Source organism: Apostichopus japonicus, chromosome 8 (assembly GCF_037975245.1).
Source record: "Apostichopus japonicus isolate 1M-3 chromosome 8, ASM3797524v1, whole genome shotgun sequence".
In the NCBI taxonomy this organism is placed as follows: Eukaryota; Metazoa; Echinodermata; class Holothuroidea; order Aspidochirotida; family Stichopodidae; genus Apostichopus; species Apostichopus japonicus.
Genome location: NC_092568.1, coordinates 12,075,659 through 12,093,894, shown reverse-complemented (window position 1 = coordinate 12,093,894; position 18,236 = coordinate 12,075,659). Strand labels below are relative to the sequence as shown.

The window sequence follows — 18,236 nt, the reverse complement described above, 5'->3', positions numbered from 1 at the left end:
TGAGGAGACAGGTAAGCGAGGAGCGAGGTAAATACTAAATTTCAAAGAGAGCCGCAGTGTTGCGAAGCAGAAGGGAAAGTCTACATATGTTCTGCACTCTGTATGTACACAGTTTGCCTGGCTAAAGTCTCAAATAGTGCTTTCTTTCCTCTTCATGAAAGACAGCACTGCTTAAGAAATTTTACCTTTTTCAAAACATGTTTTGAATGACAAAGTTTCTTTGTCAAAAGTTAACTTTCCATTAAAAAGAAAAAACCTAAGAAATCTGTGAAACAATGAAGTTATATCACTATTATAACATTTAGTAAGTAACAAAGCTCACCGGCTTCTGTGTATTTCAGTCCGTGGTTATTGTCCTCGCTTGGTTTTGGCGGGGGCCAGACGGGGGACCGTCGACAGGGCGATGCAGGAGCCACTGTCTGATCTGATTTTGTCCCAGGAGTCCACATGTACATTTTCTCTGGCTATTGGAAAGAGAAATTTATAAAGGCAGCTAAAAAATAGAGTATATACATTATATCAAATTACATACTTTGTCTGTATAGTTTAATTTGCCTGTTATTTAAAACTTAACTATTTATGTCAGTTTTGGATTACCAACACAGCCAGCTGAATAGGCAGTGGGGTATATTTCTTAAAAACTTCAATGTATAACATGGCTTGCAGTACGGTTACAAGAATTTAAAGAAATATTCATTTTTAGCCTACCACTTTCATGTACCATGCAAGTGGTAGGCTATGTATACGCTGGACTTGTACAGTTAGTTCAAGTTGGTAGCAATGGGTTTACATGCAGTGTTCCCAGCATTCCCTCGTTTTGAAATTCTTTAAGAAAATTATTTTACCTCAACATGCCAATCCAGGGAATCAGACCTAGGTCTTCGACTACTCATCATGAAATTAAATTACTGCTAACTTTGGCTATGAATTTGGTCTTCTCCTCCCTCCAGACTCCATAAAAGGATAATTTCTGGAGAATATAAGTTCTACCATTGTCCTCCCATGTCACATATCATATTTCATGTTTCAATCCAGCTACATAAGGAATCTCAAGACTGGTAAAGATTTGATAAAACACCACAGACATTTTCAATGCCTACTATACTGCAGCATTTGTACAGTAGAGTAGCACCGACCATTGGCTTGATAAGTACTGTATCTCTGTACGATGTAAGGTAGTTCTCAGGTCACTGCATTAGAAAAAAGACTTGATCAAGTCCTCCACATCTTACAAAACAGAAAATATTCCAATAACTGTATCCTACAGTATAAATCCTTTGAGAGAAAGACAAATATTATTTGATAAAGAAAATAAGCAATGAGTTGAATCTTCACAGTCAGTGGCTAAAGAAATGAATATTAATAACTCCACAGATAGACGTAACATTATTGTGAAAAGCTTCCACGACGACGACGCCAACGGGGCGTACTGTATGTGGTAGTGTTAGTGCACCGTGTTGTTTGTGCAACCACTGTACACATCAAACGACCAGCACACACATTGCAAATGATAAATCGCCACGAATAAAAACTGTATTACAACTGTGCCAGTCTCTATCTCTCCACGATGGAATGATAAGATGACGCAAATTTGTGGGTGCTCAAAAACCCCAACCAGCAGAATTGTTGAAGCCTGTGCATACCTACAGTAGTATTCAGTGAGTGAATAGTGTCACTGTACTATATACTTGTACACTGTCCATGTACACTGTTCAGTATTACGGTGTCAAGCAGACAAGGCTACAGTATACCGACTTCTGCCAACTGATAAGCTTTCATGATCAAGATATAAAATAACTCATTAATGTACCAAGGAAGAGACGGAAGCAAAAACCTCCACTCCCATCCGTGATAATCTCATTATCTAACATATTGATATGTCTGAAACTATGATTACGTCAACTGGTAGACTTACTTATAGATATAACTACTAAAACTTGCAAACAACTTGTTGAATATTTGATCTGAAAATGTAATTATGTTAGTATTATATCATAATTCTGAAAAAAGCAGGTCAATATGGTGACTTGTGGTGGTTGCTTGGCAAGATTACTATTCCATCTGGCTTCTCTAGCCTATCTCTAATAGCAAATTAATTTCGTAAACATACCAATGAATAATATATAGTCATCAAGAAACACATGACTTAAAAAGTTTAAAGTAAGCTTTTTTTCTTGCATTTGGTTGGTTAATCTTACCAAACCCACAGAATATTACCTAAGAAATGCTTCCAACTCCCAAGTGATCAAATATAAATTGTTATTTCTTTTTCATCAATTAAATGTAGGGATGCACCGGATCCAAATATTTGGATCCGGCCGGAACCGGATTTTGCCGGATAGTACAGTACATGAAATCCGGCCGGATAAAATTCGGCCAGAACCGGATTTTACATTCATTACACAAAAGAAAATCATTAATAAGAAGTAGAAGTTTGATAGTTGTATTAGTTTGGTTGATCTTTAGAAACAGTGGGTCAGACCATTGAGAAAATTAAATTAAACATGTTAAACCTAATTTTTCCTTACTTTGAATGTTTTTATTAATTTTTGGAAATAGTTTACACTGATTTAAGTTAATACCAACACCTTTTTAAGGAATAATTCGGGCCAGATTTTGAAAAAGATCCGGCCGGATTTTGAAAAATATCCCGCCGGAACCGGATAATTGCTCACTATCCGACCGGATAGTCCGGCCAGAGAGGATATCCGGTGCATCCCTAATTAAATGTTAGTGTTCTGTACTATTGTTACTAAAGCAACTAATGATTCCATCCAATTCTCAACAATTATCACAGAAAAAAAAATCTAATTACTTTTTTTTTTCAATAAAAATGAAAACCTTAAAAATTTGCAAATGTTTCCTTCGGACTTCTAGTTCATAATTTATGATTAGCTAGCTACTGTATACAGACATGTTAGACCAATGGTGTGTTTAGGTTGTGAGAAGATAGGTAAGTAAGGAGCTTGGAAACAGAACAAATGGTGGATGTTAAAGAGGTATACTGAAGGTAAGTAGCTTTCATAGCCCAAATTATACTACTGTAGACATAATCTTTCAGTAATTTTAGTATTTTAACTGTTGTGTCTAGATAATACACAAGTGGCAGGTGACAGTGGGGGGGGGGGGGGGAACTAAGTAGGCGAGGGGCAGGAGGGTGGGAATGGGTAAAGACATCAGCATTGCATTCGAACATAATCATGTATCAGAACTATGCCATAGTAACACTCTACAATCTTTAAAGACATCCGTGACAGATTTTTCAGCTGCCAATTTGCCAGGGTATTCCCCTCCCCCCCCCCCACTGAAGTACCATTCTTTACAATTTTGTATGCATTTTACTCTGCCATATTTACCCTGTCATTCATCACCAGCACAGGCCCTCAACAAATACTGAATTGGTTTGGAGTAGTAGTACTCTGTACAATCACTCAAACATGACAACCATAACACCATGATTTGCAGCGGCTGACAAAGAATTATGGAATTTAAACCTGAGAAAATTTCAGATGAAAACAAATTTGAGCAGCCTGAATCAATGTTGATGTAGAATGGATATGTATCTTTAGGTGTCTGTGAGAATAGTTTGATTTGACAAGTTGACAATTCTGTTTCTTGATAGATTTAAGGGCGCAAACAATTCTGTCTTTTAACATGTCACTTGACTGGTTGTTTGCACAAGCTGATTGACATTGAACACAAAGGTCTACATACTCCAGTTAGGGTCAAAAAGTGTTTTAAGCATCGAACCTCCAGTGCTGTGTTTTACTGTGAGTGTACAACATATCAAATATATATTTCAGTTTGGGCTTAAATAGTCACCCATTATTGAGAGAATCAAAAATTACCAGTTTTCACAAATTACAAGTGGTATACATGTACACTACAGTATACAGTGTGAATGGATGAAGTTGAATGAAATCTGCTGGATAGGTTCCAAAAAATTGTTTTTCAAACCATTTCAGACATCATTTTCTATTCATACTGTATATATTTATTGTTTTTTCCCCAATCAAATGGAATCATTGACCACAGGTTTGTTATTTAGGTTAAGAGTTAACTAATGAATCTTTAAACACAGTAAATTCAGTCAGGTTAAATCATAACATATATAAGCACAGTGGCTTTAATACTACTGTAAACTACCAGCGTAAATTTGACAAGCCTTGAAGCAATTCTAAGAACATTGTCTTGTGACTCTCGTCATCCCTAAAATGCAAGCTCTGATCACATGAAGGCTTATTAGTTCGCTGTAACAATTGATTAATACAAAATTAATTTAGCCTAACTGTATGTTGTAAAACATTTTAACCTTTCAGCTGCATACAATAGTACTGTCTGCAAGCATTAATGCAAGACCTGCCAAGTAGCCAAATTCGTGGAAGTTAGCTAGTACAATGGAAAGCAATTTTTCGCGAAAAAAGGGTTTGAGGATAATTGAAATTGGAACCCTTCAAGACTACAGTACATCGCTATATAAAGTGATCTTGACCACCAAGCAGGCATTATGTAACCAGGTCACCCAAGAATGACATTTATAGCAAATAGCATGTAGATCATTGTAAATAACTATAAAATAGAGGACAGTATTGCAGGGAGGTGGGCTATACCTATTATTGTTCAAACTCAAACTCCTTCCTAGCTACTTGTGAATGACAAAAAAATGGAAATATTAAACGATTAGTTTCTTTCTAAGTGGTAGATTCTGAAGGAGGTGTAAGTGGGCGGTGCCCAAGGAGCGAGGGTGCAGTGCTAAAATGTTTCCAGTGTGTGGTTAGGTAGATGGGAAAGTGCAGATGTGGAGTGGGAGACAGCTAAGTGAGGAGCAAAGTAAATAATGGAAATATTAAATCATCTGAGGAAGAAATTTTCTGTTATGTTGACATAGTTTATCTCATGAATTTCCTTCATACAATCTCCCTTAGAAACATAACTCATGGTTTTCTTTTCCCGTTCAGTCTGATCATTCAGTGAAATGCATTAATGAAGAAAAACATTGCTAAGATGCTTTAAGGTTACACATACATGTACAGCATTAGCAGGGATTTGAAAAACTTCTCACATCAGGCATGCACTACACAGGCTGCATTTAACCACCTGTTTATCATGACATTCTGAAAGTTGGACCCATGGGATATTAATGGAGCAAGAGAACAAACTATATATGCGAAGATCAAGGGTGTTTTGTGGCACCCCAAAAGAATTACGTGGGGAACCTGGATGTGAAACCTCAAGATCTCTGTGATTTTTTTCAAAACATAACATCTCAGCGGAATGTTAGAATCATATGCAAAAGCTTTGCTTAATTTTGCGGCTGCTTTACCGTTAACGCTAATATTGACAGTACACACAGTTCCTAACCCTTCATCTGATAGAAATGTGATTTTCATACATTCCATACAGTACCATCAATATGAGTGCTATGAAGCACGATGTCCATGAAAGTAGAGTATAGAAAAAATTGTCTCAAATGAATGTAAGTTTGTGACTGGAAAATTATGCAACACTGATATCAGATGGAAATTTGCCTCCCTTTCAAAATTTCGGACATAACCATGGTTTTGACCACCTGTTTCTGTTGCCCTACAGGTTTACTGTGTACATTTGTGTTCAGATATATGTGTGGTTATGTGTTCATCTTAATTTGAGCTGCACAACTATAAACTTCCAAAAGTATCCTATATAGTAGCAGAATTGTAGTAAGTCCATACTCATATTCCAGCATACAGTAGTTTACCTGTGCTACTGTATACTGTACATGCCCTCCAGGATTCCTCCGTAAATTTGGGGCATTGTAAACAACCTAGTGCCTAGACGAGAGTTTACAGTCCAAGTTGTGCTTGGAGCCAGCCATACTGATGCTCCCATTTATACCCTTGAAAACTTCACTTGTACAGTTCGTATATAGTTACTCCTGCTGTCATACTTGTATCCACAAGTCTGTTATATTGTCATATATAGCAGAAATAATGTACACATGTGTACACATATAAACACACATACTGTACACATATAAATGTATTACATGTAGCTTAATCATGTTTGGGTTTGCAATGAAAATTCATGCGAAGTTGGCCAAAAATAGCCTATCGAGAGGAATTTGAAATTTTAGTTTTGAAAACACTAATGAATGTATGGCTAATTGTCTTATTCCAGAAAATGCAGGATCCCGAATAAAGGGCACAGAGAGATTCGGATCCCGAATAAAGGGCACAGAGAGATTCGGATCTCAAATAAAGGGGGCAGAGAGATTCAGACGACATTTGGTTCCATTAATTGTATGTCTTTGTGTTATTGAGTGTTTCCATTCACTTCATCGGCCAGACAGTTTTACTGATTCTTGCCACAACCACAAAATGATAAAATCCTGATAAAGTCCCTCAAAATGCTATAAATATCAATCTATTTGTGAAAATACTGAAGCTACAGGTTCATGTGCATTACCAAGTCACCATGACATTTCACCAATCCTACTACCAACCGCAGAGATCAAGTTGCTGGTTACATTTAAGGTAATAAATCTCTTTCCAAATCCATTTCTTGATCTTTGCAGAGCACTCCACTCTCCAGGAGTCATTGGTGACAGTTTATTACATTTCAAATGGTATAAAAATGCCAATATGAATGGTGTGCTGTAGGCCAGGGAAAAAAAACTTAATTGTTTGAAGGAATTCAGGTGGGATATGAAAGTTCATGTCAAGGTCAATGGGGGGAGATTAATAGAATTCAACATGATATGCCAAGAATTCAAAGGGATATTATGTATGAACTCCAAACCAAGTGTAAATGGTTTATATATATGACATTGGGAGGCAAAGAAAGACAAACTGTCTTTTCACACTCACACACACATGTTAATGTCCAAGACTTATCAAATACTGTGTACAAGTACTGTAGAATACATAGCTCCCAACTCTTGAGAAGGCAAATCCTGGTCCATGCCACGAATCGCCGTCCTGGGGGAGGGGTATAAGGGGAGGGGTGGGTGTCCCCCTCCCCTTTTGAATTTTTTTGGAATCCTGGTGATGCCTACAAAATGGTGGCACTTAGAAAGGCATTTGTCGCCCAAAATTTTCTGAGAAATTTGCATTTTATGCATTATGCTAAAGAAATGATGGTTGCTAAGTCAAAGTTTGAAAGATGATTTTTTTTTATGTATACTTGACAATTACAATGCAGGTTTTTCGGACGCTTGCACAGGTCAGCGGGTTTGGGTGTTAGAATGCGGGTCCAAACCCACGAAATGCGGGTCAGTTGGGAGCTCTGAGAATAGCATACAGTATAACCTTAGGCAATCTTTAAGACAAATTAATGCTGTTTTTTCCAAGTTGCCGCCAAGTTTCCTGGTCAAAACAACCTTTACCATACCGTTTGCTTGTGAAAACCTCCAAAGTAGTTGAAAATTTCACTTTTTGGACACTTGCATAATAGTCAATTTTTCATCCAATCACACAGACTTACCATAAAATTCTGAATTGGACTTCCATCCGCAACACTTCCGATCATTGTGATAATCCCCTTCTGTACCAAGTACTCGCATAGCACCATTGCGTGGTCTCTTAGATATCCCTTCACATCCGGGTTCTCTTCATCATATGATAAGCAAAACATACTCAAGAGGTCTTCCCCTGGCAAACGAAAAAGTGGTAAAAATCAATTCAGCACTCTCTTGAAAAGTTTTAATATTAAATATTCAAGTAGCTGGTTATTGTATATATGCAACATATTAAGATCCTCAAACCTGTAACGCGACAACCATGACTAGAAAACGACATATTAGTGTGTTATCTTATAACACTTGGTTGAAGAAATGTATAAAAATGTGGATACTTCAGTCTAATGTAAACCACATTTACTGTATTATACAAAACCTTCACAGCGTAGATCCAATATGCTTCCACAGAACCACAATGTGATGCAGACCCCTTGTGTAAGGTTGTTTCTTGTCAACAGTTCAACATTTAAGAGGATGTTTTAGTCAACAGTTTATGCTCAAAGACATACATGTCAGCTAACTCAGAGTTACTGTACTGTATACATACCATACCATTACAGTTTCATAGGTTGCATACTTAAAGATCATGTGCACTGGCCTCCAATTGGATCACAATATTGTCAAAAGTTTTCTCCTGAAATATTTTTAGCCAGCTTAAATAATTGACAGACATTCCAGGGACATGAATGAAAGAATTTTTTTACAGCTTCTGTAAGTGTGGAAATATACTTCCAGGGAAGTTGTCAAGAGCATCTTCAAGTCTATAGAGCATGAGTGACCACAAATGAGTTTCTAGCATTATATTTGGCCAAACAGTGAGTGCCATTATCAGCTTTGTGTGTTTGGTTAACTGCATAACTTAAACCATTGGACCCTTTCCTGGTAGGTATTGTACAAAATAAAATTCAAATTGATGGATCAAAAACACATTCCTGGATGTTTCACATATGAAGTGAACCTTAATATTAAAGCATTAAACAAGAAATGATTTCATTCAATTCCAAAAAGAATTGTCGTCCAGACACTTGCACATATACTGTAGGTAACTAATAAGTAGAGTATTTATAAGAAAAGTCACCCGAGTCTGAGCAAGAAAACCAAATGAGTTGATCCATTCTCACCCCTGCAGTCCCCTTACAGTGAGACTGTAGTTACTTTCTATGCTCATGGGAGTATCAATTCAAGTGAGTATCACTTGTAAGACCCTTCAAAAGGGAATGTAGATACTGTACAACGAAACACGGCCAGGTTTAATGTTGGGGGAGTGATCAGAACAACACATTGTGTGTACTTTTACAATACTATTCAAATGCAAACAGCTACTCAGCTATTTTATCGTTGTTGTCTATTTATAAATTCATCACTTGAAATAGAAGCCGCACATAGCCAATACAATAAGCTGTGTTTAGTAGTATCAAACATGGCTTTCAAAATTTAAAATTGAACTGGGCACTTTGCTTTCATAAAGCTTAGTCTGCAGATTGGCAGTGTTTACATAAAGCTCCAATGTTACTTGTGTCAGCATAAATACAGAAATGAACTTATTCATGAATCATACTGATATAGTAAACAGACCATGAATCATCAGACAATACTGAGGCTGTGTTAAATTACACATGAATGCAATAAGCCAGTCATTTTCCATTGTTTCCGCCCACCACAAGTCATATGTTTAAAAATTTGTTAAATCAAGAATACAATAATCAATGATGTGACTAACGCTTATGTTCTGTCCCACAATTTTATGTACAAGTGTTTCCAGTGCTTGATGATTCCCTCACCAATGATTTCAGTTTTTTTTAAAGGTATATTAATTTGCAACCTGTGAAGTTTGGAATGCTTGACTGACAGACAGTAAAATCCATATCTGAATATAAGACTTCAACACTTCTACAAGACGTTGTAGTGTTCTTGTGAGTTCTTGTTCTAAAACAATTACTGGGACATTAAAAATATTTGAATAAAGGGGGGGGGGGGGGGTGAAATAACTTTGATTTGCACCACTCACCTAATATTTCATTACCGGATATATCCACATCCCCCTCACTCTTTTCCTCTTGTGCCCCGTCACCATCCCCCGCTGGTAACGATGTACTCTGGTCGATGACTTCTCTCTCCGTCGTCAATATGGGTCCCACTTTCCTGTACTGACTGTTCGTTTTGCTTCTGTCGTAAGGGATGGCAGAGAATGTGGTCAACTTCTTCGGTTTCTTCAGGGTGATGTGAGGTACGAATGAACCCAGTCCAGGATGCGTGTTGCCGCCGGCAACACTAGAAATTGATGCAGAGGCATCACGAACAAACAAGACGGAGTCTGGAGAAACCGTCTCACCCAGAGTTGCCTGACTGTCAAAGGAATATGACTTCGGCACTTTACATTCAAACTGTTCCGGTGGTCGTTCAAGTGATAGCAAACCTCCCTCATGAAACGCCCGCCCGCCGCCGGTCGAGAGAACATCACCACTGACGAGCGGGTCGACAGACACTGACCTTTGAAGCATCTGCTCCTTTGACACCAAAGGATCGCCGACCTTCTTAACTATCTCTTCACTCGTGACCACCGATTCTTCTAAAACTTCCAAGGACAGAAAAATACTTTGCTTCTCCCTTGTTCCATCTTTAATATTTCCAAAGACTAATCCATTACGACATTTCTCTGGTGTTTCTGTTTGTATAGCCGAATGATCTCTAATTTCCTTGTAGATATTTTTTGAAGCACCTGTGGGTTCGCACATTGAATTACTCGGTTGGGAAGGATGCATGGTGGTGAAGTCGTTCAGCTGCAGGGAATCTGTTGAAAATTTGACGCGAAAATGTGTTCCACATTCCTCCTGGGAGGTGAACGGCCCTCTCTCTCTTGGGGTTGTTCTTCTCCGATAATTTTCTGCACTGACGAATCGAACGAGCTCCTCGTCTGTGAGACGGGGAATACTCTGCCTCCAGTAATGTAGTGCGTCGATACTCTCCTGCCACTCTGACGAGCTAGTCGCTCCATCCATGTTAATTAAACTATAGTGTAGTACTATAACGATGAGGGATCGAAACAGCAATATGTTGTGCTGCGATCAAAGAAGAAAGCACTGACTGTACACGTTTAGTTCGGCCATCTCCACACGTAATAAGGAGTTTAATCCCCGTGACGAGAAAGTCAATAAACCGTAGACCGGTGTAGACTGCAAGGTTGGTACTGGATATTAGAATGACTTCTTTAATATTTACTGTTTCTACCTGTATACTGTGAGAGGAGTCTTGACTTTATGATATAGATCCAGAATGCTGTTGTTGCAATGTGTAACTGATGCATACGGAAGCTTTTGTGCATCTGTGATTACATCAAATGGTTCCATACGGCTAGATACATCGAGCTAAAGTCAATGTAACACATGGTTAGCTTACTCATGATGTCATATACTAATCATTAATTTCAATGTTTCATTTTTCATCTCTCATTGTTCTACCAAAGGAAGCATTCTGGTGCATTCTTACAGAAGTACCATTAACGAACCCAAAGAAATTGTTCTTTTATGATACGAGAGAGAATCTTCAAGATATTGGGGGGAAAATAATGTTTCTTTGTCTTCAGATAAAGACCAAGTTATCCCACTAATTAAGACTGACACATTCCAACACAATCGTATACAGGTGCATGGCTTGTCAATTACAATGAAAACTATATATCATTGGAGAGTGAATTGGAGTCTGTAATTACGTCTGTGTGTTACAAGTCAATGATGGCAGGTAAAAATCCATTATCCTGAAAAGCAAAAAAACAAGAAATAGAATTGATTATTTCTGTCTAGATGTCAATTTGGCAGATGACTCAAAGTACAGTAAAGACAGGTTTGGAGTGAAGATGAGTTTGGTAACCATGGGAACTAGATTCATAGTTTTATTATGACCAATATTTTACCAACACTGACGTCAGGCTGGTCGGTAAGGTGGAACATGATCAGCATAGTATCTTTAAAAGTCAACTGTCTCTTTTGTTGCAACTACTGTACTGTGTAGTAATATCCAAATGTTTTCATTGCATGGGAGAGAGATAGAGATGGGTATGTGGAAGTGGGTGGGGGGGGGGGTGGGGGGGAGAGGTTGGGAGAAAGTGTGCCAAGCAAGACATAGAAACGTTCCTGGGGGGGGGGGGGTTGAATGATGTATATATGCAAGGAGTATACAAGCATACAAGTATTATTTGAGCCCAAGAGGAATGAACAAAGTCCTTAATGGTTTCTAGGGGCGAATCCCACATTTGGAACATGAGGTTAAAGGTACTTAAATCAAAGGAGGAGGGAGGGAGGGAGGGAGGGAGGGAGGGGGGAGGGGGGCAGATAAACCATGCACAATTTCAATGCTACTTCCACATGTATTCATGTATATTCGTACTGCTAAGAGAAGTTAATGAGAAGTTAAGGACAGGAGAAAGGTGTTTATTGTAGGTATAAAATTGTCTTACTTTTTGGAGGTGGAATGGGAGAAGGGGGTGGGCCCAGTGACAAGGGGAGAAATCATTTTCAAGAAGCACAAATGCCTTTGCCTTATGATGTACAGTATATCATAGAGAAAGGGAGTAACTGTATAGTACAGTATGTCCATTACCAAGAATATTGGATTAATAATAGGCCATTAGGTGTCAGTGTCACACTGGAATATCCTTGGGAAATTTGAAATAAACAATAGTAATTTCAATGGTTATCAACTGGTAGAGAGTTGTCGTATCTTTACATAGTCACTGAAGGAAAAGTGGTAATTTTAAAAGCTCTTTGATAAGCACAAAAAAGCCCCTCTTTCAGATAGCACACATTGAGAAGCCTCGTTGACTGCATGCTAACCGAATAGAAAAACCTACACGATGTTGTTCCTTACTGTATCCAGCAGACAGTCTCTATTCTCATCACAAAGCCCAGCTGTCAGGGCAACGCATACTTAGTATCTATGACAACATACTAAAATACAAAAGAAGAATCAAAAGCAAAAAAAAAAAAAAAAATCAGTATAAAAGTATACATGTATAAGTCTAAGTCAGTAGTCGTTGTTGCTAAGTAATTGATCCATAATTATTCAGTGAAGCCTACAGCCAAAAAGTAGTTCTAAACTGAAAACCCAATAAGAAAATGTAAAAAAATAAATAAAAATTTGAAGCATCCATGGAAAACTGGCTTCTAGACTTTCACAGATTCCTTACATAGTAGTAAAGCATTTATAATGATTCATTTGTAATTTAAAATTTAATAAAAAAAAAACCAACTGGCATCATCTTTACTTTATTGGGTAGAGATCTTTGTGATAAACCATCCCCACAGATATGTAAACAACATTTTACTCCATCTGTGCAATATTGCAGTTTAAACCTCATATCGCTGGGATGTTTTTTTGAAAATTTGTGATGTCATAGTTTCCATTAGCATATGAAACTGTTACTTTCCGAAAATCCCTACTGCATGTTCAAGTTGAACAGTAACAGTGTTAACACTGATATCATTGCAAGTACTGCATATAAATGCATATCATATTCAGCAATTGCATGAATCCAAATCACTTACATAATGTACACAGTTTTTGCAATCCACCAAATAACTTTTGCTGTACATGAACCCTTGAAGAAAGTTTACTAGAGGCGCCAGAGTAGTTATTATAACCTATCGTTTTAAATTTTAGTGGGTCAATAAAAAAGAATAAAAGTAAGTTTTATAAGATCCTAAGTTTACACCGAAGAACATGCTTCTGAAATAAAAGTTAAATTAATGTTTAAAGTCACTCTCTGTTCTTCAGCTCCAAACATATCATCATCCATGGTTTTTACTTCAAAATCAATTCAATAAAATATCATAATTAAATTACTATATCATAACTATATGCAATATAAAGTACTTGGATACATGTACAGTGTTTTGCCATACAGTAACAATGCTTGAATTTGTCAAACCCTTGGGTTAAACAAAACAGCAAATAACTACTGTACATACCAGTCTAAATACTTTTTTTCGGTAAACATGTTTATATGTAAGTATACTGTAGATCATGCAACAGGGTACCATCAAAATCATCTATTAGATATCCTCACCCATACTATCAGGTTAGTTTGTCGTCGTCGAACAATTCAATACTAAAATTCCTGCATGCATTCATGTGTTTCAATCACTATCTAGGTTGCTTGACTATCACCCCCTTTATATTTTTTATGCTTCGCTTCTTTTTTTTTGCTACACTAAAGTATAGACTTGCTGGGTTTTATTTTTTTCCCCTCTTCTTTCTTATTTTTATTTCTTTTTCAGTTGTAGAGCAAGTATTAAAAGTGTCAGGATGTGTTTTCCAAATTTATATATATTGACCTTTCCAGCTTACTGCACTAAAGGCTAAATGCTTAGTAGAAATGACACCGTTCTATGCAATTTCCATTTCAATATTCATTATTTACATTGATTTTATCTGTCAATAAACCTTTTGAGCTGAATAAAGTTTGCCAGCTTTATTAATGAGTCTGTACATTCTACAAACTTCAATCAAAATTTGCAAGCCCTGCCCAACAGATCATGTGCCAATCAAATCTCTGTTCTGTTCCGGACTGTTAGGCCTAGGACTACTTTCACTTTTGTGGCTAGGCTGTGTTAGGTCCCAAAATTGTCATTTCCATCCATTGAAATAAATAGAAAGGTGTTTTGAACTGTTTTCAGACGTTTCCTTTGTAGAATTGGGTAAAAAAAGTGGACTATACAAGTATAGGTCCCATTTGTGTAATAAACATGCTGGTATGGGCAATCGCAGTGATTTTACGGTAAATCCTTCACGCCATTAGGGCAACAGAAAATAAATTTCTCTCTTTCGATTGCAACAGTTTTCCTCCAATCAACCCACCTGGTCAGAGTGCATTAAGAATAAGAAACACTGAAATTGCTTCGGAAGTTTGTTTTCCGAAATTCATCAGCAAACACGTATTTAGACTTTAAGCTGGTAGAAATTTTCCTACATTGTATATAGCGAAACAGAAGTTTTAAATATAACCCGGTGCTGTTCATAAGTTCTTTGTATCTACAGGATGGTCTCTGAAGGTGTTTGTAGTGACATACTTCACTACAGTAAGTACTCAAGGGCTGAACTACAAAGTTGTTTACAAGAATTGATGATCTAAATGGATGGTAGAATTGTCTACACAAACTGCTCCATACGGTACAGTAGTGTGAATAATGTACATCTCAAACATGTGCTTAGTATGTTATATATTCCACCACTTCATCCACCCCTCATACGACATACTACAGTACAGTACGTAGTTGATTTGTTACAGCATAAGTTTCAAAATATGGCAGAAATGTGACAGAACAAAATGCATTATTTCAAACTGACTGACAATTTAACAACGTAGCTAAAATATGCTTAGCAAGTTGATCCTGGGTTATTTGTACAAAAACTACTTGATCAGCATTTGGCCAATACCATCGGTATATAGCAAGGGGGAAAGGAGTAGTATATTATGGTGCTTTTAAGAGTTTGAAATGGCAATTTTTATTCATTGTTGGATAATTTCTCTTATTCTTGCAAATAGATCTAGCTTTTGCAATGTGGTAACAATATGCCATTCTTAATTTAACATAGTCTCACAAAAATGTGACAAACTTAGAATTATCTTCTCCAATAACGGAACAGTTCCGGTGCCATCCATTCAATAACACCACTGTTACTTTTGAATGGTTCTTTAATTATAGTGTTACAGATGTAAATATTATCATGAAAATTGTTCGTATAAATTTCAAGAAAATTCTGATTATATGGCATTGGCATATACAGTATACAAATGAAGCCTGCATGTTTGTCAGTATTCTACTCAGGGGGGTAGAACCCGGGGAACTGGGCGCATGTGCCCCTCAACTTTTTTTCCGAAATAGCAAATGTGCCCTACTGGCAAATGAAATGTGCCCCTTTGATGGAGAACTGTCTTTTGGATATCTTAAGCCAAGTTGTTAATTTTAATATTTTATTTTAATTATTTATTTTTAGTCTGTACATGTAGATATTTTTACAATGGCATCCCATATGTTTGTGTAGCACTTTAACAATAAACAATCTCAATAAATACTATTGATTGCATACTAACACATCATATACATTTAAGTGATATGGCTGGTGTATATATTGGCTATAACGAGTAATGGTTGCGGAATGAGAAAGTGCCCCTCTGATGTTGTGCCCCCCCCCCACTTTTTGGAAGCTTCCTACCCCCTGATTCTACTCATATATTACAGGCCTGTGTTCGCCCATTTTCACACTGGGGACCATTCAACAGCCATTACGCAAAATATTTTTGAAAACTTTTTGAAGTTCCAGCCAAACCAGTAAGAATCCTTTTGAACAACAGTAATTTTACAATTACTGTAGTGTTGCACCGATTATCAGCCTGCATCACCTACAGTACATCGGTTGATTAATATTGGCAATTTGTACAATTTGCATCATCTGTCAATATATTTGCCAGCATATTGTTTGTTTCACAAAGAGATGTAATAGTTTTTCAAGCTATCTTTGGACTATTATTGTGGTGAGCAAGCACTCTATCGCACATGGCCTTTTCTTGTTTTTATCAAATACCAGTATAGTCAGTACTGCGAAGTTCGCCATACTGCGAAGTTCGGGCACCCTAAGAAATACACGATTTTCACCATGAAAACCTACAGGAAGAGCCAAATTTCACCAAAAAGTACGAAGCTGTACAGTTATTTTCTCTCCAAAATGACCCGTGTGCAAGAAATTACTTACATATTTGTCAATAAAATGACGAAGATCTATGAAGTCTGTTATAATTACTGAAAGAGCAACTGCGCCCCCAATTTTATCACCATCGCCACACTGTGGGTTGCGCGTCCGAACTTCGCAATACTCTAGCAAGAAATACCAGTTCCACAATCACGAAGAATCTTCTTGGAAAACAACGTGAAAACAGTTTGCAGGAAAGAAAGTTTGGCCGTGTATCGTACTATAACAAAATTCTCCCACCATATGAAGTATATTTTCAAATGATTTATACCAGAAGATTTAGTTTTGGGGTGTTTTAAGTCTTAAGTGGCCGAACTTCGAAGTCACCATCCTACTAGTAGCCTAGGCCTATCTGCCGATGTTGAAATCAAAATTGCCAGTTCTGTAAGAACAGATATTAGAGATACTGGTGCAACACAGGCTGCAATCTTCTAACAATGTGTTACTGCAGTCACTGGTTTCAGCTCAAGCCAATATTTTGTTGGTTCTGAATACCGACTTTCTCTTGAAATCCCCTCATCAACACACAATAGGGTAATAGCCCTGATTACATAACATATGATATGCCTAAGCTATGGTTGTATGGCAGTATACTAGTTGGCATGCCTCACACTTTTCTACTTCTAACATTAGGCTTTTCCATGCAATCAATACAAATGAAGTTGTTTAAGGGCAACTGGTTGCAATGTATAAAATGAAGATCGCATACATACTTTGAGTAGGCCTACCGGAGCTACTGTAAATTAAATAACCTACTGGTAAATTCTTCGTGGCTCAACAAAAGTTACAGAAGCAGTTTTTAGTACGCACGCATGGTACCATACCTGTTCAAATCTACTGAACGCGAATAACTTGCCTAACACTGACAAACTGTGTAGTCAAACCTTTGTTTACACTTTGCATACAAATTTTAACCAACCGCTAACTTTTATCATTAAAGAAAATTACCTTCGAAGTTGTACTTCAAGGAAGTCATTCAAACCTTCAATGAATGTCCTGATAAATATCATGAAAGTTTCTTGAAAATTACAGCTTTAGAAAACTTTTTACGATAGGAGAAGGAATGGTTCTTTCGCGTATCTAGGCTAGTCCAGGTACGCCAACGTGTATTGTCCAACGTTTATGTGTGAGGAGACCCCAAACAGAACTTGTTGACAAGTGCTCAAGTTCAAAAAGTTAATTTTGATATTAATTTGACAGCGCCACCATAAGTGCGCTTAATATCGAAGCGACCCTACAGTTACAGGTGTCCTATCACAATTACGGTAATGTATATCCGCTCAACAGTTGTCGAAATGAAAAAAAAAAAATCCTAATGAATTGCTTGGTTTGGCATATTTTCAGTCCTCAGCTCTAGTTTATTTTACTTTTCTGAATTTATGTGAAACAGCATAAAACAAAGAACAGATGGTGTGAAAGTAAGGAGGCTTGTCGGTGACTTAAAGCATTATAGAAATTGAATCGTTTGGTAAAATGTGGATATTATTCAGGGCCAGCAGTGCCAAGGATTGGGGTTAAATATGCCAAACTTGCTCCTTTTCCAGCTAACAATCTTAAAAATCATGATATGGAAATTTGCAAGTGCCATGAATAACCAAACAATCAGCCATCATCTGGTGCTGGGAGGATGTGCCAGATGAAAATTTATTCTTTAGGGGGCTTGGGAAGACTTCACTAATTTTCTAAATTACTTAATTGAACTACAGTATTGCAAAAGGTTATCAGCCCCTCCCTCCACCCCTTCTCACAAAACATGCTAGAATGTCTCATTAATGGACAGTCATACACCTCAAACAGACACTTATTTCACTGTCACCCTCATAAGCCCTTTTTTTTCTAAACTCTGAATTTTTCCGAAATGTCTGTGAATAATTTGAAGTCTCCAAATAAGTACTGTCGTCTTTCTATACAAAGGTTCTTCACAGGCCTTTTAGGTTGGTTGATGGGATAAGTGAGGTTAAAGGGGTTCATGTGAACAGTTAATCTTAAAGACAGA

At 37.3% G+C, this 18,236-nt stretch overlaps 1 protein-coding gene across 5 annotated transcripts in view; it reads right to left on the bottom strand.

Annotated features, from left to right (window-relative positions):
• The window catches only part of LOC139970878 (formin-2-like), a 54,701-nt gene extending 37,318 nt beyond the window's left edge, over nucleotides 1-17,383 (bottom strand). For 2 of the 5 annotated variants that reach the window (XM_071976933.1, XM_071976937.1), the window contains exons 1-4: nucleotides 17,189-17,383; nucleotides 9,504-11,249; nucleotides 7,462-7,628; nucleotides 323-464 (exon numbers count right to left, since the gene is read on the bottom strand). In XM_071976933.1, the coding sequence (XP_071833034.1) occupies nucleotides 323-464; nucleotides 7,462-7,628; nucleotides 9,504-10,494 (1,300 nt within the window). In that variant the 5' untranslated portion in view covers nucleotides 10,495-11,249; nucleotides 17,189-17,383. Of the gene's footprint in view, nucleotides 1-322; nucleotides 465-845; nucleotides 1,694-7,461; nucleotides 7,629-9,503; nucleotides 11,250-16,953; nucleotides 17,090-17,188 lie in introns of those variants that run through there. The other 3 variants (XM_071976934.1, XM_071976935.1, XM_071976938.1) reach the window with 3 other exon arrangements.
• Nucleotides 17,384-18,236: the final 853 nt, after the last annotated feature.